General features: G+C 42.1%; 4 protein-coding genes across 4 annotated transcripts in view; 2 read left to right on the forward strand and 2 right to left on the reverse strand.

The window, feature by feature from the left end:
- Positions 1-16: 16 nt before the first annotated feature.
- Positions 17-2,564, forward strand: mrps7 (mitochondrial ribosomal protein S7). The gene is made up of 5 exons (XM_020636213.3): positions 17-104; positions 1,300-1,491; positions 1,585-1,648; positions 1,750-1,917; positions 2,000-2,564. Exons 1-5 carry the CDS (start codon positions 61-63, stop codon positions 2,219-2,221), a joined length of 690 nt encoding a protein of 229 aa, XP_020491869.1. The 5' UTR covers positions 17-60; the 3' UTR covers positions 2,222-2,564.
- mif4gdb (MIF4G domain containing b) lies at positions 2,438-7,046 on the reverse strand. Its single transcript, XM_020636214.2, has 6 exons — positions 6,922-7,046; positions 5,556-5,675; positions 5,125-5,234; positions 4,743-4,895; positions 4,256-4,348; positions 2,438-4,007 (listed from the first exon to the last, which is right to left on the reverse strand). Exons 2-6 carry the CDS (start codon positions 5,632-5,634, stop codon positions 3,780-3,782), a joined length of 663 nt encoding a protein of 220 aa, XP_020491870.1. The 5' UTR covers positions 5,635-5,675; positions 6,922-7,046; the 3' UTR covers positions 2,438-3,779.
- A 385-nt stretch (positions 7,047-7,431) lies between these two features.
- slc25a19 (solute carrier family 25 member 19) lies at positions 7,432-11,492 on the forward strand. Its single transcript, XM_020636293.3, has 7 exons — positions 7,432-7,558; positions 8,214-8,374; positions 8,628-8,783; positions 8,878-9,048; positions 9,170-9,350; positions 10,460-10,590; positions 10,680-11,492. Exons 2-7 carry the CDS (start codon positions 8,243-8,245, stop codon positions 10,893-10,895), a joined length of 987 nt encoding a protein of 328 aa, XP_020491949.1. The 5' UTR covers positions 7,432-7,558; positions 8,214-8,242; the 3' UTR covers positions 10,896-11,492.
- Positions 11,493-11,960: 468 nt separating this feature from the next.
- Positions 11,961-22,764, reverse strand: part of pitpnc1a (phosphatidylinositol transfer protein cytoplasmic 1a) — a 48,148-nt gene continuing 37,344 nt past the window's right edge. The window contains exons 5-9 of the mRNA XM_020636210.3: positions 20,972-21,043; positions 18,256-18,351; positions 15,857-16,012; positions 15,100-15,163; positions 11,961-14,502 (exon numbers count right to left, since the gene is read on the reverse strand). Coding sequence (XP_020491866.2) covers positions 14,192-14,502; positions 15,100-15,163; positions 15,857-16,012; positions 18,256-18,351; positions 20,972-21,043 — 699 coding nt within the window. The 3' untranslated portion in view covers positions 11,961-14,191. The remainder of the gene's footprint in view (positions 14,503-15,099; positions 15,164-15,856; positions 16,013-18,255; positions 18,352-20,971; positions 21,044-22,764) is intronic.

A 22,764-nucleotide genomic window follows, 5' to 3' on the forward strand; every position in this document is an offset into this window, starting at 1 on the left:
AATGAAGGCATCTCCGGGAGATACTAATCTGGGGTCCTCACTGACGCTCACATTTCCAAGATGGCCGCCTCCATCTCAGGATTACTGAAACCTTGGACACCAAGGTAACTATCATTTTATACAGCCTCCAATAATGAATCAGTGGTGTTACTGTGTATTTGATATTAATGTAACAATGGCGAACTTTAGAGCACTTTTAACATCGAAACAATAAAGAAAGGACGAAGTCCGGAAGTAAACTATCTCCGGTGCTAAACATGAACCAACATGAAATTAACGGAAGGCTTTAATAACCTTTTTATCCTTATTAATCCACTTATATCTAAATATATAACTTTCAATTCATTCTTAGGCTTCTCTCATTTGTTACTTAATATTTAAAATGTATTAGATTAGGACATATTCCAACCACACGATGACAGTGAACAGTGCAAAACAGTTTTTAAGATATTCATCACAGATGTTTTTCTTTTTATTCATCTTTTTATTTTAATAAATGCCCCCCAAAAAAACAACAAAAAAACTACAAACAAATTAAAAGTAATACATAAATAAAAAAGATAATTGTATTAATCCAAAAATCCAACTTCCAATCTTTTTCGAGTTTTTATTCATTTAAATATAAATTTAAACTATAAACTTTTTAACTATAAACATTCTTCTAAATTTCACGAGATTATTTATATTTTTTTTAACCTAGTGTGAAATTGGTGAAAATACCGAAGCTTGTCTTAAAATCTTTAAATGTCGTTATAAAATAAAGGATCTGGGGAGAATAAAAATGTTCCTACACTTTTCCTGATTGACTAATTAATTTAAATTAATTCAATTGTTACTGATCAACTAAATATTACTACATTGTGATTGTATCTGTCGGTCAGACACTTGCTTTATTTGAAATGGATCTGCCTTCCTCACACAGATCTTTCACACTCAGCTCTCTGATGAAGTACGGTTGTCAAAATGTCCAGTACTTCAATAGTTTTGAACACGATATAGTCTGTTATTTTAATCATCGATAGAATCAAAAAGCTTTTTTTTTTTTTTAAAAAGGACAGCGGTTCATAAAACAGTTGCAAAGGACAGGTATGAGTCCAAAAACTACATGAAATGAATAAGTTTGCTTACAAATATTTCTCAATAACAACAAGGATTTAGTCAGTATTGCGGGCCTAGGACTTGTTTTGTTGTTGCTGGGGTATGGAAACAGGTTTTGATATCATTTGATTTTTACTAGAATCATTTCAAAGTTTATATTCTTGTTATATAACTCTACTCTGCTGTGCATTTTCTCTTCAGAGTGTTCCTGGTGAGATGGAGCAGATACAACCCGTACTATCTGGAGCCAGAGGTCAGGAAGGAGGTGTACAACAGGCCGGAGGCCGAGCTGAGCGCCCAAGAGAAGGAGCAGCGGGAGCTCAAAGCGCTCAGACCCATCAAGGCAGCAACCAGTGGAGTCACCAGCTCTGTCTTCAACGACCCAGTCCTCAGGTAGAACCATATCAGATCACTACACGAGAGAGCGTCACTTTTCAGTCACAGCTACATGCCTCAGGGTGTTTGACTTTTTGTTCTTCTTTGCAGTAAATTCATCAACATGATTATGAAACATGGAAACAAGGTTATGGCCAGAGAGATCTTGACAGATGTAAGAAAAAAAAAACTGTTTTCAGGGAAGTTTAAAGTTTAAGTTTAAAGATTTAACCTTTTAGGAATATCAATTCCTTCAATTTGTCCTGTGTCTTCTAGACTCTGGAGCAAATCAAGAGGAAACAGGTGGAGAAATACAACAAAGCTCCGGCGGGGAAGAAGGACGAGATCGAGTGTAACCCGTATGTCATTTTCCACCAAGCTCTCAACAACTGTAAGCCCATCGTCGGGCTGGTTAGCATTCAGAAAGGTGGAAAGTATTACCAGGTCAGTGAAGAAGCAGATCGGTACATTTCTGTGGCAGCAAACATAAAAACATGAAGTCTAATTACCGTCTGTGTTGTTGCAGGTGCCCATCCCTCTTTCGGAAAACAGACAGCGCTTCCTCGCCATGAAATGGATGATCTCGGAGTGCAGGGAGAACAGGCACAGACGCACACACATGTATGAGAAACTCTCCCAGGAACTGTTGGCAGCCTCTGCGAAGGAGGGCAACGTTATCAAGAAGAAGTTTGAGATGCACAAGATGGCCGAAGCCAACAGAGCCTACGCTCACTACCGCTGGTGGTAGAAAGACGCTCTGGACGCAGAGGGTCGAGGGGCGACTCAGTGACACGTTTGTAAATAGTGAACAGTGTGAAGGTGTTCTGCAGGAAGGACTGAGCTGTGGGACAACAGTGGATTATAAACGGCTCACAGGGATGGACTTTTTTTCTTTTGATAAACGATGTAGTGAAGCATCACAGCATTTTTTCATTTCAACAAAATAAAACACATAAAAACTGAATAAAGGAAAAACTTTCAAAATTTATTTGAACAAATACAGTCGCATCTGAAGTAAAACCCAACCATAAAAAAAATGGAATTGAGTAATGTAAAAATGTTGCAACAAGTTAATAAAAAATATAAACACATATTGCAGTCAGCTCTGTGCCCTGTAGGGAAAATTAGTATCGACAGCATCCAAACGTAGTCCTTCACACGTCGTCCTCGTTAGGATCTGTTTCATACAGCGTAAAGCGACTCTGCCTCGGAGGTGGAGTACAACATTTCTTAAATCCTGAACACGGCTGGGCTTTGATTGAAACTATTCTGATTTCCAACATTTGTCATTTTTCCTCTGAATCACTCCGAGGTTGATTTGTCTGACTGCCAATTTTATATAAAGCATATTTACATTCAACAGACGCGAGCTTTCATTAAACACATTTCAGTCGTAGCATTTCGTCAGTCTGATTCTGTGGCAGCTTAAGAGCTTAAAGCTGGATCAGATATTAACATCTATGGGCTACATGGGGACGTGAGTGCTGGTGAAATGGAAATACGCCATCCTCCAGTGATCGTGGGAGTAACAAATCAGACATGTCTGCTGCTCTTGTTAAAGAAGAGAACTGTCAGTCTGACTTATAAATCAGCGGAAATGCAGTTTTACGTTCAACTTCCGATCTCTGCAACAAAATCTATGAAAAAAAAAAAAAAAAAAAGCTCCCTGACCTCGGGACAAAATGCTTCATCTGACTAAACCAGCAACGCAGGAATCCAACTGGAAAACTACTGAGTATTTCAAAGCCTTTGTAAAATGTTAATACTAGTCTAAAATATTCAACAAAAGAAGTCAAATCGTGATTTGGAATTAAATTAAAAAGTTGGTCACACAACAATAAAAGTAAAGCAAAGACCAAATCAGCTCGTATCCGACTGGAATGTCTGCTCCAAGCCCGTCGGATCTGGTTTAAAACTAAGTCAGACTTTGAAATCTTTTCTCACAAAATAAGGAATGCCTGCGAGATAATTAAAACATAATAGAAAGATCTTCAGCTTCTTTAGCTGTCAGCAAACATTAAAACAAAGTATACCTGAATGTAACTAAACCTCGTAAACATAACTTAACTCTGGGTGAACTATTGCACATATTCCACATCCACGGCACCGTGTCTCAGAACTTATTGAACGCAGGGAATACTCCAGCAGTCTTTGACCAGTTTTGAACAACCAGCTCCACAGAACCCTTCACTGATTTATCTGGAGGATGTCCATCTTAGAATTGCTGGTTTTATAATCAGGAGAGGAGGTATCCAAGGTGCTCAAGGGTTGGCTAACGCACCTGCCAAACAGCCACTCGGCACATCCTAGTCTGCGATTTCGCTGTAGTAGTACTTGTGGGCGGTGCTGCTGAGCAGCCAGCCTCCGGCCCTGAACTCCAGGATCTCGAGCAGCAGCAGGCGGGCCATGGAGGTGAGTCCCTCTTGAAGCAGGAAGCCGTCTCGCAGCAGGAAGAACAGCTCGTCCATGCGCGGGGCGTTCATCTTCTCCAGCTGCTCTCCGATGCGATGCAGCTGCAACACAAGGCAGTCCACCTGCGGAGGCCGAGGACATGTCAGTGTCTCAAAGAAAACTAATTATTATTATATTAAAGACGTGTGAGAAGTTGAATGATGCCTATGTGACCTGCAAAAGCAAACAAGACGATTGATCATCTCAATATCACAGCAGTAAAACATGGTGGACGGAGCAGGTTGTGCAAACGGGGGGGGGGGGAGAAGTATTTTACCAAACAGGAATCAAATCGAATAAAACAAACAGAAATATAAGTGCTGGTCCTCACCTCCTCTTCATTCATGAGAGCATCTGGTTGGGCCAGCCTCATCAGACAGTCAAACACAGGGTGGACCAGAGCCACCATCGGCATGTTGTTCACCTGAATGTGAAGACATTTAGGAGAAAAGCATGATTAATACTGTGAGTTTGATGGTGACAGTAATGACCACCTTCACAATAAAGTTCACCTGGCCACAACAACAACTGCTTTTGAGGATGAAGGCGGAGTTAAACTGCAGCTGATGAGAAAGTGAACTTTTGCAACACAGGTTAAATGTCCCAAACACAGATATATCTTACACTTATTTTAGTCCAGTTTACAAACAAGACAGAGTCACAATGTTTACAGTGTTAGAGATTTTTTTAAATGTTTCAAGTTACTGTAAATAAATCAAAAATAACATTAAAGCCAGATGTTGAGATCTTCAGTATTTTCACGACATACAACACGATTACATGCTGAAATCTCTTAACAGGAAACAACAGTGACTTACCTTGAGGTAGTCAAAGATGTTACAGATGAACGTGACGAAGCACACCCACTCCTGCAGCGAGCGCCCCCTCGTCTCCTCTCGCTCCTTGAACTCCAGCTGGAGCCGGTTCAACAGGTTCCTCCTGAACACGCTCCCGTTCTGCTTGGCCTCGGCCTGCACACAGAGAGGTCAGGGTGAAGGTCAAGCATGGGCAAAAAGTCAGAAGACTAAGTAGAGCAGGTAAACTGGCTCAGAGTTTACAGCACCGAGTTTAAGACTTAAATGAGATATTTGGGTCCTGCTCTGGTTTCTTCAATCCTTCTGTTCCAGTTGTGCTCGCAGTCTGGACCAAACAAACCAAGAGGAACAACAAGTAGCTCAATGTGATGTAAACACTACGGACCTGAACGATGGTGTAACAGATGCGTCCGGCCTCTTTGCTGAAAACCTGGTCCTTGAACGACTGATCCATGATGATATTGGACACCTTCTCCAGGTTAACTGAACCTGGATCTGAAAAAAAATATAAATGCATTGTTATGGGAATAGTGTGTTTAAAGAGATAACTGTTTGGTAAGTTTTGGACTGGACAACATAAAGCTGAAGTAAAATCACATGAATAAGTGGAGTTAAGGACCTGGGAAAGTTTATCTTTGGCAGGCTACCCATCACCCTGCTTTGTCTAAAACATCTAGGAGTGACATCTACAATTTCTACATTTACAGAGAACAGCAAACAGGAGCTGTGCTGACTGCATTATAGTGAATTGTATTTAAGTATCTCATACGATCCCACTTCAAGATATTCAATCTACGCCATTGGTAACATGCACACCTTTCAAGGCTGTCTTCAGCAACATCTGCGTGTCCAGGTCAAAGGCCTGGATCCTGTAGTCATCAGAGGAGTTCTCCATTAGAGATGGTAGCACACAAATGACACCAGAGAGCCGTCACACTGTGAAGATAAGGAAACACATATTACTGCATCTTACAGCGGCCTGGGTTAAAAAAAAACAAAAAACAGCTGGGGTTTATAACAGTACTGCAACCTTGCCTACAATCCGGGCTCTGCTTCACAAAATACAGACACAGAGACACAGAACGATTTGTGTGACAACAATGAACACAAAATCCTGTGCTGTCATCAAACTGGCTGCTCATTCACTGAGGGATTACATGTGGATACTCAGGTCAACCAAGAGGTCACCCCAGGGGCGTGGCCACCCCAAAATACCAAACTATGATTGGCTACTTACCTTATTAGAGGCAGGACTTTAAAGTTAAAATCAGTTGTTCTGGCTGTGTTGCAGCTGGCTGCTACTAGTTTTCTTTCAGTGTCAGTGTAGTACATTTTCTCTTGTCAGTATATCAGTTGTTATTTATTACTGTGCACATTTATTTCATAAGAAAAGTATTTAAGAAAGGGATGAGTCCATAAAAAATGTGAAAGCAAACGTTTGCTCACTGATTAACATGAAAAGCACTTACTAGCAATGTTTGGATACCTAAACTTTTACAATAAATGCATTTATGCAAATTAGACGACGTGCAATAGTTTGCCTGCAATGTGACTTTGAGCATCTTCTTTTGGAGTCCTAAAAATATTTGAAGATGTTTGTGTTGCAGAATCTTGTAACTTACATGTAAAAATCATAAATGGGAACAGAAAGTGTAAATGAATGAAAATCATTCAGTGTGCACAAACTTCATGCCACCCCTGGACCAACCCAGACAAAAAACAGTCTGGACACGCCCCTGGGTTCATCCAGTACCCAAAACCAACAGATTCAACACAAAATAACCTGGTTTTACCTCAATAATGAAAAGAAATGACTTGCACAGCAGCCAGGCGCCTTTTACATGATACACACGTCAACATAAAGAGAAGCATCATGTTTAAACCACAGTTAGCTTGACGTGTACTGGAGTAACTTTTTTCGGTTTCTTGCCGGGTAAACACGAGTATATGTAAAGTCAAGACTTAAACAGAGTAACTATCCTGTTTATAACATACTGATAGTTAATCTGAACTATTATTGAATCAGCTGGTTGACGCGCTTCTTCTCTGAAACGTTAATAAGACGACTTAACGTTAGCGTCAAGTTTTACACCCAACCAACATTTACCTGAAAACTACCCGGAAAAAAGGTATATGAGGGATACAAAATGTTTTTAGATAAGCCAATAAGGCAATTACTTACATTTCGAAAAATAATGTAGCGAAAATGTGTCTAAATTAAGAGCCAAATCTTCACATTTGTGCTAGATAAACCGCTTGGGGAGGTGTAAGCAGACGCTACTCTGTACAGATTGTCAAAGCCCAAAGTATCGCGACAAGAGAGATCCCTGCACAGTTATATCGAGGCATGGCTAACACCACGTTACTGCCATACTGCCGACGTGTTGTTGTGAGGCAGTGATACATCTTGCCACCTTTTTCAGCTTTGGAAGGCTGCGTTCAAATGCTCATCAGATGCTCTGAGTTTCTGATTTAGTAAAGCTCTCTTATCTCTCTTAAGCTTACAATCGAGTTTTAAATTCGTAAGTTGATGAATTATATTTTATTGCCTCGCTACCCAAATCCTATAATGAAAGTTTCTTAGCTATTTCGATTTATTTTGTCTTGAGGGGACGTTTATGTGAGCTTTTCCAAAGTGATAGTTCATTTATCCGATTATTATGACGCCACTTAAATACCGGGCTCTTTATGGCCCGGAAGTAATACTAGCAGTATTTTGGGCGTGCAACAGAGAGCTGCGGTTGTCCTATAAAGTTGTCCTGTACTTTGCGTTCAGTGCTGTAGCAGTAGTTTTATTAATGAATGATTTATTGAATACGGTAAGTGTCTTTGGATCTGTACAGGTTACATAGCTGCTCCGTGTTTGTTGTTAGCTTAGCACAGCTAGTCCCAAGGTGTCATGCTTGTCCTTTACCTGCTGTGCCCATAAACTCATAAACTGGATATTATGAAATTACGATATTATGATATTACTGTTTTTCTGCTCCTCATGTCGTCATTACTTGTTGTTTTGTTCTCACTTATATAAATATATTAAAGGTATGATAATCAGGATTTATCAAGAAATAATTAGATGACAGAGAATCTGATGAAACATGGAGACTGAAAACATAAAAGAACGGCCCACACATTGAAACCCTGAGCTTTATTTAACATAAATGCCCCTCGAGATACTCCAAAAAGAAAGAATAAACCAAATAAAACAATAGGGACTGGAGACCTTGAGGAATGGAAGGTGCTGAGCCAACCACCCAATTGTCTGTGGTTGCTCTCAGCCCCTCCCCATAAAACTATGAAGACTTAAGAAATAAAATAACCTAAGAAAATCTCCTCCTCCTCCTCCTCCTCCTCCTCCCTGAGCACAGATCACATCCGGGTGTGCAGCAGGCAGAGGGAGGATGGAGACCTTAGAACCAGAGAGGGAGAGAAATAGAGCTGTATGTAACAGAGATGTCTCCTGATGTCCTTCTGCAGCATTGACCGGACTCTGAGGCTGTGGAGACATGGTGGGCTTTGACCCGTCGGCTCAGGGTGCAGTCCGCTCCCCGGAGGAGGCAGCCCTGGCCGGGTCAGCTGCTGGGATGGTGACGCGAGCCCTCATCAGCCCCTTGGACGTGCTTAAAATCAGATTCCAGGTAAAGATGTGTTTTTGTTCTTACTGTACAACCATCCTGATTTCAGTGATGTTTGAATGAAGGAGATATGATGAAACAGGAAGGATTTTAGTGTTTATGTTTGCACAGAGGTAATAATGTAGGAATAAATTACACTTATCAACAGCGCTAATTAAACTTCCACACTGTATCATGTTTTTATGTTAAATGTTCATAATGCTGTTTCCTTTCGTGCATGTGTGTCAGTGATTTTTTATTTTTTTTGTTCCCCCAGCTGCAGATTGAGCGTGTGTCCTCACAGCAGCCGGAGGGGAAGTATCGGGGATTATTCCAGGCATCCCGCTGCATTCATTCAGAGGAGGGACTCTTTGCTTTCTGGAAGGGCCACATCCCTGCACAGCTGCTCTCCATCTGCTTTGGCGCCGTGCAGGTATAGTCCTGCAAACCATCAGTCTTGAAATAAACCATTATAACCTGTAAACAGCAAGACTGATCTAGTTGTTGTGGTTCTCTGTGATCTACAGTTTGCCAGTTTTGAGTTACTGACTGAGGCGGCGCACAAGACGACGTCGTATGACAGTCAGACAGCCGGAGTTCACTTCGTGTGCGGCGGTCTGGCTGCCTGCTCGGCCACAGTGGTGTGCCAGCCTCTGGACACACTGCGGACACGCTTTGCAGCTCAGGGAGAACCCAAAGTATGAACTGCAGCTGTCAAGACATCCAGCTTCTCTGGCTTTTATCACAAGGAACTATTTTTAAGTTCTGCTGAGAAGAACTGAAAACGTCGATCATATTATCTTCTTGCTGTTTTCTCAGGTGTACAGAAACCTGCGACATGCCGTGTCCACAATGTGCCGCTCAGAGGGAGTGCTCACGTTTTACCGCGGCCTGGCTCCCACTCTGATGGCCGTGTTCCCGTACGCCGGGCTGCAGTTCTTCACCTACAACGTCTTTAAAAAGGTTCTGGCTCCATCATCTGACGCTGGGAAGTCTGGAGGTCAGTGGAGATCAAACTCGGGGCCAACACTGCACCACATTATGTGCTCACATAAGAGGAGCAGCAGATCACAAAGACTACAGATCAGATCGCATCTATTGATAAAAAAAAACCCATCTCCTTTCCATACATTTACTCAACACCTCTTCTCAATGCATCTCCATGGTATGGGTCACATCCTGGATTTGACAGATCACTGCACCTTGCTACCTGTAAGGTCTTTAATCAATCAGACTACAACTGTCAATAATGTATAAATATCTGTGTGTCTTCCTGCTTTAGCACATCCACATCACAAACACAAAACATAAATCCTTCTGCAGACCAGTCCACTGTGATTTACTAAAACAAGGAGCTTTGGCTTCATTCACAGCTTTAGCCAGCTGTTTGTTCTGATGGATCATTTGCGGTGTGAGAGTTTCATAAACATCAGAATGAGGTGTTCTGTTAGGGGTTTTGTCTTCATTCATTTTATTTTTGCATCAGCACAGCGCTGTGAAACTGAACATTTAATGACTGCAGGCTTTGGGAAAGAGTGGACTGTGTTTACAATCATCCACCAGCTGGTTATGGCAAAATAAAGAGCCCCAAAGTGGAAGCTTTCTATGAGACGAAGTCGCCAATAAAACATAAATAATTCACACTTTTGGGCTCATTTCTGTGTAAAGGCCTGCACACCCATCTCACATAAAACATGTGACAAGAAGAGTGGCCTCTTTTCACAGCAGTAGAAATGACTCTGTGGCATTGATATGCATCACTTAACAAACTGCTCCACTCTACTCTGAAGTTAGTTGTAGACTGGATATTTTCGACTGACAGGAGTGAATGTCTCTCGGATATATTCAACCTAAAACTATCTTTTCAGCCGCTGCATCGAGACATGTGACACTTCTGATCATTACACCTCAGAGTGAAGCACAACACATGTTTAATTTCTCTGCAGCTTCATGACTCATTTGCAGTAAGATTGAAGTCGCTCCACGATGTTCAGGTTTATTGTCTCTCCGCGGTTTACATGAGTGCAGTGTTGATCAGCTTTGATTCATCACACCGCGAACAAATACGAGGTATTAAAGAGTCTGTGCATGAATATCCCCTGCTTCAAGGAAACTTGAGAAGTCTGATCTGTGGCAGTGGAGCTGGAGTGATCAGCAAAACGATCACGTACCCCTTCGACCTCTTCAAAAAGAGGCTGCAGGTGGGCGGCTTCGAGGCAGCCAGAGTTCACTTTGGACAGGTAAGCTCTTCTACATCATGTCTCATAACAGTCAGACCTCATACTGTGGTCCACATCATGTGTCATTCTCTGCTGTTCTTCTGGTGCAGGTGCGGAGCTACAGAGGCCTGGTGGACTGCATGCTTCAGATAGCCAAAGAGGAGGGTCTCCGAGGTTTCTTCAAAGGCCTCTCGCCAAGCCTGGTGAAAGCGGCGCTGTCCACAGGATTCACTTTCTTCTGGTATGAGTTTTTCCTCAATGCCATGCGTAACCACAGGGAGCGTCAGAGAACAAAAGACTTGATTCAAGACTCAAAGGGAAGATAACGAAGGAAGAGGGAAAAGTAAAATCGGCTGGATCACGCACATCAGAAAACAAACGGGCGCTTTATTCTTCACTTTCTCCTCACACACATATCAACCTGCTCAATGCTCTGTGCTGTTCTCTCGGTGTTTACATGAAGGAGAAACATGACCTCATTTATTATGTGTTTGTGCTCTTATTATCACATCGTGTGTTGTTGTTTTATTTCAGACTGTTTTAAAAAAGTATTTAATGTTTCACTCTGAGGGTGGAGGTTTTGGGTCGCCTGCTTTGGGGAGACGTCCAAACTGAACTTTGCACATTTTAAATCTTCGGCCTTCATACCGAAGTTGATGTTGTTAACTCACAGCGTGTGGAGCAGAATTAGCTTTGATTTTATCGACAGAAACATGCACACTTTTTGGATTTTTAATTTATTTGATTGTAAACATTGTCAGGGTTTATTGGATCCGGTGAGTGAAAGGTCAAAATGCACTGCTCACTGTCCTGCTGAGGGAACCTCTAAACACAGACTGTGGCTGCTGCTCCTTCATGTCTGTGCAACACTTTCACTTTCAGGTCATCCTTTTTATAAATAAAACTTGTTTTTTTAATGAAGACTCTAAACTCTGCGTGGTGCTTTAACATGAAGATGCATGCATGTTTGTGATGTATGGATGTCAACATGTTCGATGCCTCAGTACGTTTGGATAACTCTGGTATAAACGGTCTTTTCTAGTCTTCTGATTACTCAAAGTGCTTTTACACCACAGGTTTATATTCTGGAGTTTAACGTCTTCTTGTAGCTCCAATAGGTCTCCTAAAATAGACTTTCATGAGTTATTTAAAATCAACATGTATGATAATTATAAGTTATCATTACACTGTCACACGATAACCTTAAAAAGTATGAAGTGTTTTCTAAATGACTGTAAATTGAAATCCCAGATGTGGAGCGTCGGGGCTCTCAAGTATGGACATGGAGAAGTGCCAGGCCACGTCCTGATAGTCCCCAGGTCCTGATTGTGTGTGTGTGAGAAGCATGTCTCTCAATATCAGAGTGTAAAACCAGAGCCCTCACACAGTGATTATTTACAACAAGATTTTATTTCATTTACTTTAATGAATACAAAAATCATCAAGTGTAACGTCCAAATGAACAATACAGCAGCCGCGTTAAACTTGAGCCACATGAGCAGCGAGTAAAAACTCTGTTCAAACACAACATCGAGAACGAGGCCGAGAAAACAAAGAAAACACTTTCAAATCACAAATATTTCTGAAGGTGAATCATGCGGGTACAGAAGTCCTTCACAGACAAGGTGGCGGAAAATCACTACAACAAACACGTCAAAGGAGAAGACAGAACCAAACTTTTTAAATACACTCAAGGCGACTTCATAGCAGCATGGTTCATCACTGGATATGTTCTTCAAGTCGATACTTCACTGTTTATGTTCATACACTATGTACAAGAATACACCTCACACCTGACTGTGACAACCTTAATACTCAACTGATACGGTGGCCCACAAGGATCTGTCCAAATCACAAACTAAATACTGCAGATACAACAAGCTCCAGGTGACAAAGGCCAGAGGCTCCGATGTCTGAAGGTAAAGAAGAAAAGGAAAAAAGTGGATTCTGTACATGTGGAGTGAATGAATATTGTCGACACACCCTGAGTTTGGATTAAAGTAAGTCGATGCTCTGCTGGGATTCATGTTTCTGAGGAATGTACGCTACACTCGATGTGACTTATTAGACTCCTAACCACAACGCAATTTTCGGAGAAAGCTGGGACGCTGTGTAAAATGTAAATAGACACAGAATGTGATGATTTGCAAAACACTAAAACCTTTACCATAAAACTTCTATTAACAGGTGTCAAAAAGAGACCGCCCTTTCACTATTTGAAAACAAACTCGTTCACAGCAAAGACAGCACAGACTATAGACTATAAGTTTACATCAGAAATAATATTTAACTCTAGGGGAGTACACCAGCCTGCTGCACTGTGTGGGAGAGAGGGAGACACCCTTCTTTCTGTGTTTTTAATCTGCAAACTAATCAGCACTAAAAACATCTGAGAGCTGACTTTATTTGTCAAAAACGGCATCACCAGGCTAGTAAAAAGGGACTGGGCCTTAAATTAGGACGGGCTTCTAAAATGAAAAGAGGACAAAAACAACGTATCAAATGTTGTTAAAGAAACGTCTGGAGCGTCACACTAACAGTGACTTTACTGTGACTTTATTGTGCAGTGAAGTCGCTCTCAGTGTGACGCTCCAGACGCTCATTTCTTTTCTAATCAAATGTTCCTGCAACTGCCAAGTGGGGGGGGGGGGGGGGGTGTCCTGTTGCTCATTGGTACTGAAATGTTTCATGTTTTTTAGGAAATTAAATGCACATTTTGAATTTGACGCCAGCGACCGTTTCAGTAAAGTTTGGAGAGACCAAGACTAGAAACGCTGTGAAATGCTTAAAGAAACAGCAGATAAAACATTTCACAGTTTCTAAGGTCAGTTACATGACGGGGTGTAAAGAGAGCATCACGTAGAGGCCGAGTCGCTCTGAAGTAAAGATGGGGAACGACTCACTACGCTGTGAATGACTGAGCTGGAAAAAAAGTGAAACAATTCAAGAATAATGTTTCTTAAAGTACAGCTGGGATGTTGTGCAAGATGTGAATCCACAGTAAGAGAGTTCAAGTGATCAGCTGGACTTCCTGTAGACCTGACTCTCCTCTTACAAAGTGTTTTTAAAGCTGCACCAGAGAGGGCTAACATGACCCTGTCCCAACGACACATTTTGTCTGCATCAAATTTAAATTGGAAATGTAAAAATCCAGAAGGGATACATTTAAACATCTGACGGTGCTTTTTCCAATATCATATGGGGCCTCAATGTTTTGCAAATCATCACATGACGTGGTCCCAGCTTTACAGGAAAATAGTGAAATTACAAAGAACAGAACACAGCGTCCAAACGTGTGAGAAAGGTTTGTATTTGACGGATGATCCTGGCTGTTTTTGTTTAAGAAGTTGGAGCCTCTGTCTGCTTTAGTTGAACTCTCAGGGGGACTTTATATCTCTACCCTCACTGAGTTTTGGGTTCAGTCTTCCTGTGTGCACCTGTACAGGTAGTCTGAGAGCTTTGTGGTAACACAGGCGGGTCTGTAGGAGCTGGGGATCACCAGGACAGTGAAAACGTCTCCTTCACTTCCGCTGGCTTGAGGGGGCATTTGTGGGATGTGCTGGGCAGGCATCCTCTACTGATTGGACGGGGGGGTTCACAGGCGTCTGACCCTTCTTCGCTCTCATTCAGGCTGCGGACTGGAGTTCCAGGAGAAAAAGCTCGGCAGTTTGAAGAGCGAATCTCTGCGGCCCGGGTCGGGCAGGGTCAGGGTCTCGGGGGCGGACTTCTTCCTGGGACGCTCCTTTGGCACCGACAGGAACTCGGGGGCTTCTGTGGAGAGCGGGGTGGACGGGGCGCTGTTGGGGCCGCTGCGGGCGCAGGACGGCAGCGGGGTCTCTGAGATGGAGATGGTCGGGGGGAACGTGCCGATCTTCAGGTTGGTGGCTTCTTGCGTGGCCCGCTCGAACTCCCGGACCTCCTCCATGGTCATGTCTGTTTGAACAAGTTAACACACTTTAGGAAAAAGAAATCCAGGACACTTTGTAGTTGAGTTTGACAGAAGACAGAAACATTTTGATTTGGATGAAAAAATTGTTTAAAAAATGAAAAATCAACTATGTGGTTTAGGAACTGCAGATTTGTAAACGGATGCTTTCTCGTCTGTTTGCTTTTGCATAGGAACCATCTTCATTTTAACTTGAATATATATGAATAGTTCCATCGTGTAAACCATGGCTCTGCTTTGTTTGGATCGGATCTAGTCCTTGTACGACACATTGCTCAGAATCTTTTAGTCAGACAGATTTAGCTGTTAGCTTATTTTGGTGACAATATTCATCAGTAAGCAGTAGCTTATTAGCATGCTTAGTAGCATACTGGCTACTTAGTAGTCATTATTAATGATAACTTTATTTATATAGCAACTATTCATGGTGAATATTGTGACCTTCATTTAAAGTCATACTCTTATTTTATCTGTATGTATTCAGGTTTTAGTGAACCGTTGAACCTGTGCTCCTACATCATATTTTTCTGTAGTGATGACAAAAAGCCTGAGTTTCCTGAGCACCACCAGCGCCATCTACTTACCAATCCACTCATCCACCCAGGCAAAGGCCTGTCTGTGTCCTAAAAGTAGAACATCTCGAATCACCTGATAAAGAGGAAAAAAAAAAGAGAGAGAGAGAGAAATGAAGCATAGGAAGCAAGGTCGCAGAGGAGGAGAGATAACGAGAGGACAAAGTCAGGGAGGAAAATCAAGGAGAAAGGAGGTGAATCAGAATAACTTAACTGTGATGGCTTTTAAAGTTGTAAATGTTTCTGTTCACCCCCAGAGGGATGTGATTAATATGAGTCACTGTATGAGTAATGTCCCTGCCTGTGTGTGTGTGTGTGTGTGTGTGCGTGCGTGCGTGCGTGCGTGCGTGCGTGCGTGCGTGCGTGCGTGCGTGCGTGCGTGCGTGTGCCTCAGGCAAGGAGAGCACAGGGACAGTTCAGCCGAGGGACAGATGCTGCGCTGGGCTAGGTGAAAGGGATTTGGGGAAATGGGAGATATGAAGTTTAAACTGTACAGCCGAGGTGAAGGGAGGCGGTGCAGGTATTTTCTGCAGGGTTTTAAAAAGGGCAGATAGCGTAGAAGGCAATAATGAAAAATCGGATTTGGTTCACGTCCAGGTGACTGAGTGTCATATGTTATCAGAGCAGAGAATGAAATGCCTCTGCCGCAGACACAGAGGGGTCAAAAAGTTCTAATGAGTGAGGAGAAGAGTTTTTTTTCTGAAAGGCGTCTACAGGATGTACACACAGAAAACATCCTGCAAATAACTTTTTTATTTAATATCCTGACCTTGTGCACAAACTGCTCTACTCGTGTTTGCAGCCCCCAGACTTCAAACTTCACGGTGACCAGTTTGTAGGAGCACATGATGGGGTCCTGGCTGTTGATCCATCCTTCCTGCAGGAGGCCTCGGCTCGTCTTCTTCGACTTAAAATAACGCAGGTCCTACAAGGCCAGAGACAACAGTTCAGAAAACGACATAAGACATTCTTTTCCTTTTTTTTGTGAATTTCTTAAGATTTGCATGTGTGCTGCATAACGGTTTGTTATCATTATTGGATGACTTTTTTGGGGTCTAATGAAACTGAATGAGGCTCCGTGTTTATTTGCATGCAAAGCAGGGAAAGTGACAACCAATCACGAGTAGTTTCAGAGACCCAAATGGCTGTGCCTAGAGCTGTCCACTTGCGATCGGATCAGCTTAATACCTGCTGTGAATTGCCCCTTTGCGTCCGCCTATATTGCCCATGCCTTGATCCTCATATACAATAGGTCAACTGTTTACCTATACCTAATTAACTCTTCTTCCTAGCATTAGTCTCTGCACATACATTTGATCCTCCCTGCCTATAGGACAGGCTCACCTGCATTCATTACAGCCTCCTGCAGGGAGCAGTCAGTCTGCACACTGAGAGTCCCTGATCAAAGCTGTATGTGCTGTTTTTTTTGCACAATTTAGAATTTATTACTGTAAATATTATTTATCTTATTTTTACCTCATTTTATTTGATCTATTTTACCTTATCTCTTTTTTTACCTTATTTTGGTTGTATTGCACCACGGGACGGAGACAAACGCAATTTCGATTCCACTGAATGTCTGGCATATTTTGAAATTGACAATAAAGTTGACTTTGACTTTGACTTTGATGTGCATTAATCACTGCTCCCTATGGACTCATTATGCGGTGGCACTTATTTGTCTTGGGGGTCATGCATGTAGCTATGAGTGTGTCAGGACACATGAGAAATGCTAATGAGAGCAAAACTTACCTGTGACATGTAATTTTCTTTACAAAATGCCATGTCAACATACACATGACCAAATGATCTGAACCGTTTTCTCTTGAGTAAATACGCTGCAGTTTAAAGAAACATCTTACTGACATACAGATGGATACAGGCTTTGTATAAGACACTCTTAAAGCTTCCTGTGAGGAGCTTTGAGATGGTTACAAAACAGAATGAAATCAATACTAAAGCCTCTTTGTGGGCTACAAAATCAAACAAGAACATCAGCGACAAGATAAATCATTTCTGTATAGTTTAGCGTTCAAACGTTTAGAAGTCCCACCTCTAATGGACACAGCCAGGAATGACTTCCTGTGGCATTCTGTGCATGCACATTTATTTAAAATGTACAAATAATCATTATTATTTATACTAAAAAGTTCATGATTACAAGATAAAAACAAGTGCATTTCTCACTATTGTTTTCTACTTGTGCTTCTCCCAGAGTCCAGCTCCTTTTGCTGTCGGTGCTATGATTGGTTTTCATTTAGTCTCTGTGGATTGTTTATGTATAAATGAATTATCTAGCGGGCGCTGTGGTGCATTGACAGATGTGTCTCTCCAAAGCCGATCCGTCTTTAAATCCAGAAGATATTTACTTCAGCCACGTGAAGTCTAATTTTAGCTCAGGACTGCAGCTCGCTGCTATTTTTAGCTCTGAGAGGGGAGCATAAATCCTGGTGGGGAGGCGTGTATTCAAGTGTGTGTGTGTGAGAGAGAGAGAGTGTGTGTGTGTGTGAGAGAGAGAGAGTGTGTGAGGGGGGGTTTCAATAATAAAACACTGCAGTGACATTATGACCCCTCCTGATTATAAAATCGCTTCGCTTTTGATTACCATCGCACCCTGAAAGACGGACGCACACACGCATACAAATGTCTTATCACAACGGCAAATGTACATCGCCTTCCCTGCACACGCACGCACACACACACACACACACACACACACACACACACACACACACTCATATAAACACACATCTCCATCACTCTGAGGAGGCAGATGGGCGACGGGTGGTCAAAAAATGAGCTGAGAAAGATAACACACTCGTCTGTTTATGCGCTCACACTTCATCCTTTGTCTTCAGTCGTCATTTCTCTCCTGTCCTTTCTCCTCGGATCTCTCTCTTTTCATCTTTCAGTTGACCCCCCCTTTAGCTCTGCCATGTGTGCGTGTATATATTTCATCTGTGCTCCTCTTCACACATCAAAATGTTTCAATACTTTGACACTTTGGTACCGAAATATTTTGTGCAATTTAGACAGTGTGCAGAAATACGGTTGGAATTCTTGATACTTAAAAACAAGAAATTACCTAACTTTAGGAGCCTTGGTGTTGACAACCTCACGACACACATACAATCATAAACATCCTGCAGGTCAGTTCCCTTCTCTCACCTCGGACTCCTTGTAGTGGCGCTCAGGGATCTCGTCGTAGACGATGTCCACCAGACACACCTCTGTCTCTTCCTCTCTGAGCTCGTTGTTGAAGATCTGAGGAACAGGGAAAGATTTAAAGAGTAAACTAGATCAATAATGCACTTTTAAAGGTTGACAAATGTTGCATGGTGATTGGCTGTGATCTTCCCTGGAAGTCAGTGAAGCAGAGTTTCAAAGCGCTGCAGGGGGTTTGACAATAAGGTGAAATGTCCTGTTGATCTTAAAAGTCCAGATGACATTTTGAGCCCCGTTCTCCCCTCTGGCTTCACCGTCACTGAATAAATGTGAGGATGAATGTGACTCACACAGTCAGGGACACGACCAGTGATCAATGATTTAAGCCCGAGTCTGACTCATACAGGGACAACAGAGAAATGGAAGCTGGTTAGCTGCCGCTTTAAAAACAACTTCCTCATTTCCTGCGTCACAGAAAGTCGGTCATACTTTTATAAAGGTGAATACGCAGAGGTGGGAAGTAAGAAGGTGCAGATAGTTAAGTAAAGTTTTGACTAAATTCAACATTTGAAGGAGCATGTTGAGACATGAACGGGAGCAATACGCTTCTCAGGTCCTGATTAAAAGACAGCAGTTATATTATAAAAGAAAAGAATACAAAGTGAAAAAGAAACATAAACTCAGTGTAAAAGAGAAAACAATAAATCCATGGGATGAGGTTTGCCTTCCCAGCATCAAGACCAAATTCAACCAAATAAAGATGGAGCGTATGAAAAGACATTTCCTAAATGTGTATGACAGATGCAATGTGACAAAAACGACCTCAAACACACATCAAGATGAAAAAACAACAAGTATGGAAATGCTGCTGAGAAGAAGCGTCTTGTGGATTTCAGACAGTTACCACAACAGATTCAGAGGGAAGAAATCTAAATCCAGAGGATTAAAAGTTCATTTTCATTATTTAAAGTCATTTTTTAAAATTAATTTAAAGGAGCAATATGTAACTCTGACCCCTAGTGTTTAAAAGTGGGTACTGCAAATTCAAAACATTGGAGAGATCTGTCTCCCCCTCCTCCTCCTTAGAGTTGATGCTCATGCTGGTTACCATGGTGTCAACACTGAAGCTTCACTGTTTCACGTTTCTGCTCGTGGAGCTTATTAGAAACATGCAGAGGCTTTTTAGGTCGGGTACAATCACTTCTATCTGAACCACTTCTCTCGCCCGCTTCCATCGCTGCAACACCTGTTGGTTTGACCTGATAACTGCTCTCATATCTGACAAACCGAGGGGCGTCCAAAACGGCCATGTGGGTTGCCTTAAAGCGGCCTAACCTTCTCTGGTCCAAACAAATCCAGATCATTCAGGACCAGAATCTAATGTTAGAAGGAGGACATACTGGCTGCTGCATTGTTGTCAGAGAAGACAGCACTCCTTAATGTCTGATCATATAGTAAGGTCACTTTATCATTTCAGTCACGAGATATCTTACACGTCATGAGGTTCTTTAAAGAGAAACAGCTGGTAGAGGAGGGGTCTGTTAGGGGGACACTTTTAATTTCATACTGTCAGTAAACTTCAGAACCTTTTCTTCTTCACTTTAACTTAAGTTCAGAAGCTAAATTAGTACATTTTTTCACATCAGGATTTAGGTCCACCTTTTTGTAGGAGGACAGAGTTGTTAGTAAGAGACCAGAAAATGATATAAATTAAATGATACTAAAAGAATAGAAACAGGTGAAGCAGTTAGTAGATTTAAAACCTCAAAGCAGAAGAAGCAAACACTTGTATGTTACTCCTCTACTCTCACGTCAGAAAACACCCCCACTTGTTACAATCCATTCTGAAATCTGAATCTGTGAATCCACCACTATGGGCGTGCTACTCTCATGAGCCACCACTAGGTGGAGCTGCGGCCTTTTGTTTCCAGTGACAGTATGGATCGAGGCGGGATTACATAACCTTTAGATTGGTGTGAAGTGTTACAGAAGGAGAGGCAAAGGAGTTTCAACCTGTGATGAAAGCAATCATTTTTTTTATTCTTCAGTAGTTTTATTCAATCTTTATCTTTTCAGTCATTGTGGATATTTTTAATTTGTCTTTGTGCTGTTTCACACTGGTGGAATTGAAGGTGTTGTCTGTGACTTGTTGCTGTTAATGAGGCTGCATTTAAGTAACCAGGGCGGCAGGTGAAGTGTTAATGAGTCCATAGCAGCAGGAACCTACGAGAGCTCAGGAGCTCCCAGGAAAATATGTGGAAAAGCAAAAATCCTGCACACTTCTCTTACCCGACATCACCAATTAATTAGAGAAAATCACTACGTTTTGGTCCCTCTAAACCTTTGTCAACACGCTTTAAAGGATCAATGTGGTGATGCCGAGCAAGAGCAGTGTGCAGGATTTTTTCCTTTCAGTGTGATAGTTTGATTTCCTATGCACCTACTTCATGAGGTAGTTGGATGTGTGAACACCTTCTTTAAATCCACCTTAAAAACAAAATGATCTACAAGATTGAGTAAGATCACATATCCTCTTCATGACTGTGAATTCATAACAAGATTAAATTATGCAACAATGATGCAATAAACTTTTGAACGTGACTGTTCACATCTCCTGATTTGGAGAATGTATGCACAGGGAGGTAGAGGTAAAGAAAGAACATTGTGCAAAACACTTCGCTAATATAGAGTTCTCATTTCTTAAAAACGCTCTACTCACACTGTCATTGCTGCCTTTGTTATCCTCGTATTTGGTCTCGATGTGGATGGAAAACTTGGGCAGGAAGGAGCACTAGAGGGGACAGAAACAGACGGGTAAAGTACGTACAGTGAAAACGTTGTCAGGTGGTGATTAAATGTAAGAAGGAGGAAGATTTCGCTCACAGGACGAGAAGCGAGACAAAGTGTGTGTCTGTGTTTTATGACCCAAACCAAATGAGCGATAACGATCGTTTTTTTTTACCTTCTCGCTGTGTAAATTTACAACGGCACAGCACACACTCTTCCACATCAATACGCGCACGCACGCACGCACGCACGCACGCACGCACGCACGCACGCACGCACGCACGCACGCACGCACGCACACACACACACACACACACACACACACACACACACACAGAGTTTATGCCCCCCAGCTGTGTAGACTGCTGTTCATTAGCTCTTAAACGTGGCTGTTTGATCAGATTAAAGCCGAACACTTTCAAAGTTATTATACAACCAAAGAGTGGAATACGGGTTACATAAGCTGCTGATGTCGTAGCGGGCGTGTGTGTGTGTTTGTGTGTGTGTGTGTGTGTGTGTGTGTGTGTTTGTAGCACAGCAGGACAGAGAGAGCACCACAGAAGAAGAAGCTTATGTCGAAGGCAAGGGTCAATCCTGTTTGTGCTTAAATATTTACATTCATCCTGATTTAAGGAAGGTCGAGGGTTCGATCCCCCAGCTGAGCAACATGTCCGATGTGTCCTTGGGCAAGACACTTAACCCTGACTTGCTCCCTCTGCTTCGGTGGTAGTGTATGAATGGGATTAGTTACTGATGGATGATACTACATAGCGATCACTACCATGAGGGTGTGAAAGTATAGGGGTGACATGCAGTGTAAAAGCGCTTTGAGGAGTCGGAAGGCTAGAAAAGCGCTATAAGCTCAAGTCCATTTACCATTTAAAGTGAGCATTTTTTTGTCATTTTATAATCACATGTCATGCAGACATTGCTAATAGAAGACGTCCCTGTCAGGTCCGACTTAGAACGCCAAGTTAAGCTTAGCTTAAGACCAGCCCTGTTGGTGCAACCAGCCCCTTTTTTGTTGTAAAAATAACTGGTAGGTATCTAAATGTCAGCCATGATAAAAGAGCCTCAAATACTCTAAGTGCTAGAGAAAGTGCTTTGTATCCTCAGCATGGAAAAAGTGGAAAAACCTGCTTCAAAAAGGAGAAACTCCGTCCCACAGCTTGTTGAAGCAGCAGAATTTGATGCAATGCAAAGTTCAGCACCACGAGTCAAGACCAGTGATGTTAAAAGGCTCAGCGTAAAAGTGCAATCAGTTCCTTTAGCAACAGGATTCTCACTGCCGAGTCCTTGACCCTTTGAGTAGGTTAAGAGGTCTGTGTAGAGGCCTTGAACATGCATTTATTTTTGATTATTCACCTGCAGAAAGGGACTCTAAATCCACTCTAAGGCAGCCCTGTTAAACTGTTCTATTAGTTACATTTGTGCTCCTGTATGCATCGAATCATAGTTCCATGTCAACATGACCTCGATGACAGAGCCTATTAAGCGGAAACTAATATTAGCTAATCATTTAGAAACAAACAAAGTGGAACTGAGGCAAATGGCAGAGCTTTTTGTTTGGAAAGAATTGATGAGACCTTTTACTCATAACCTGGCTGGAAGGCCATGACACGCACGGGAAGGACCCTGATGAAGGCCACAAGCCGAAACGCGTCGATCTAATTTGTTCAAAAAATGTATCAAAAAAGTGTTGCTGGAGCATTGTGACCTCTTCAA

This window comes from Labrus bergylta, chromosome 16, assembly GCF_963930695.1.
Source record: "Labrus bergylta chromosome 16, fLabBer1.1, whole genome shotgun sequence".
NCBI lineage: Eukaryota > Metazoa > Chordata > Actinopteri > Labriformes > Labridae > Labrus > Labrus bergylta.

Bases quoted from the DNA above. Each gene is read 5' to 3' on its own strand.
- mif4gdb (XM_020636214.2), bottom strand. From the start codon at position 5,634: ATGGAGAACTCCTCTGATGACTACAGGATCCAGGCCTTTGACCTGGAC. The intron at 4,896-5,124 runs GTCCGTAGTGTT...CTCTGTGTGCAG, and splicing joins TCTGTTACACCATCGTTCAG to GCCGAGGCCAAGCAGAACGG. The intron at 4,349-4,742 runs GTAAGTCACTGT...CTTCACATTCAG, and splicing joins ACATCTTTGACTACCTCAAG to GTGAACAACATGCCGATGGT.
- slc25a19 (XM_020636293.3), top strand. From the start codon at position 8,243: ATGGTGGGCTTTGACCCGTCGGCTCAGGGTGCAGTCCGCTCCCCGGAG. The intron at 8,375-8,627 runs GTAAAGATGTGT...TTGTTCCCCCAG, and splicing joins TGCTTAAAATCAGATTCCAG to CTGCAGATTGAGCGTGTGTC. The intron at 9,351-10,459 runs GTCAGTGGAGAT...CCCTGCTTCAAG, and splicing joins TGACGCTGGGAAGTCTGGAG to GAAACTTGAGAAGTCTGATC.
- mrps7 (XM_020636213.3), top strand. From the start codon at position 61: ATGGCCGCCTCCATCTCAGGATTACTGAAACCTTGGACACCAAG. The intron at 1,492-1,584 runs GTAGAACCATAT...TCTTCTTTGCAG, and splicing joins TTCAACGACCCAGTCCTCAG to TAAATTCATCAACATGATTA. The intron at 1,649-1,749 runs GTAAGAAAAAAA...TGTGTCTTCTAG, and splicing joins CCAGAGAGATCTTGACAGAT to ACTCTGGAGCAAATCAAGAG.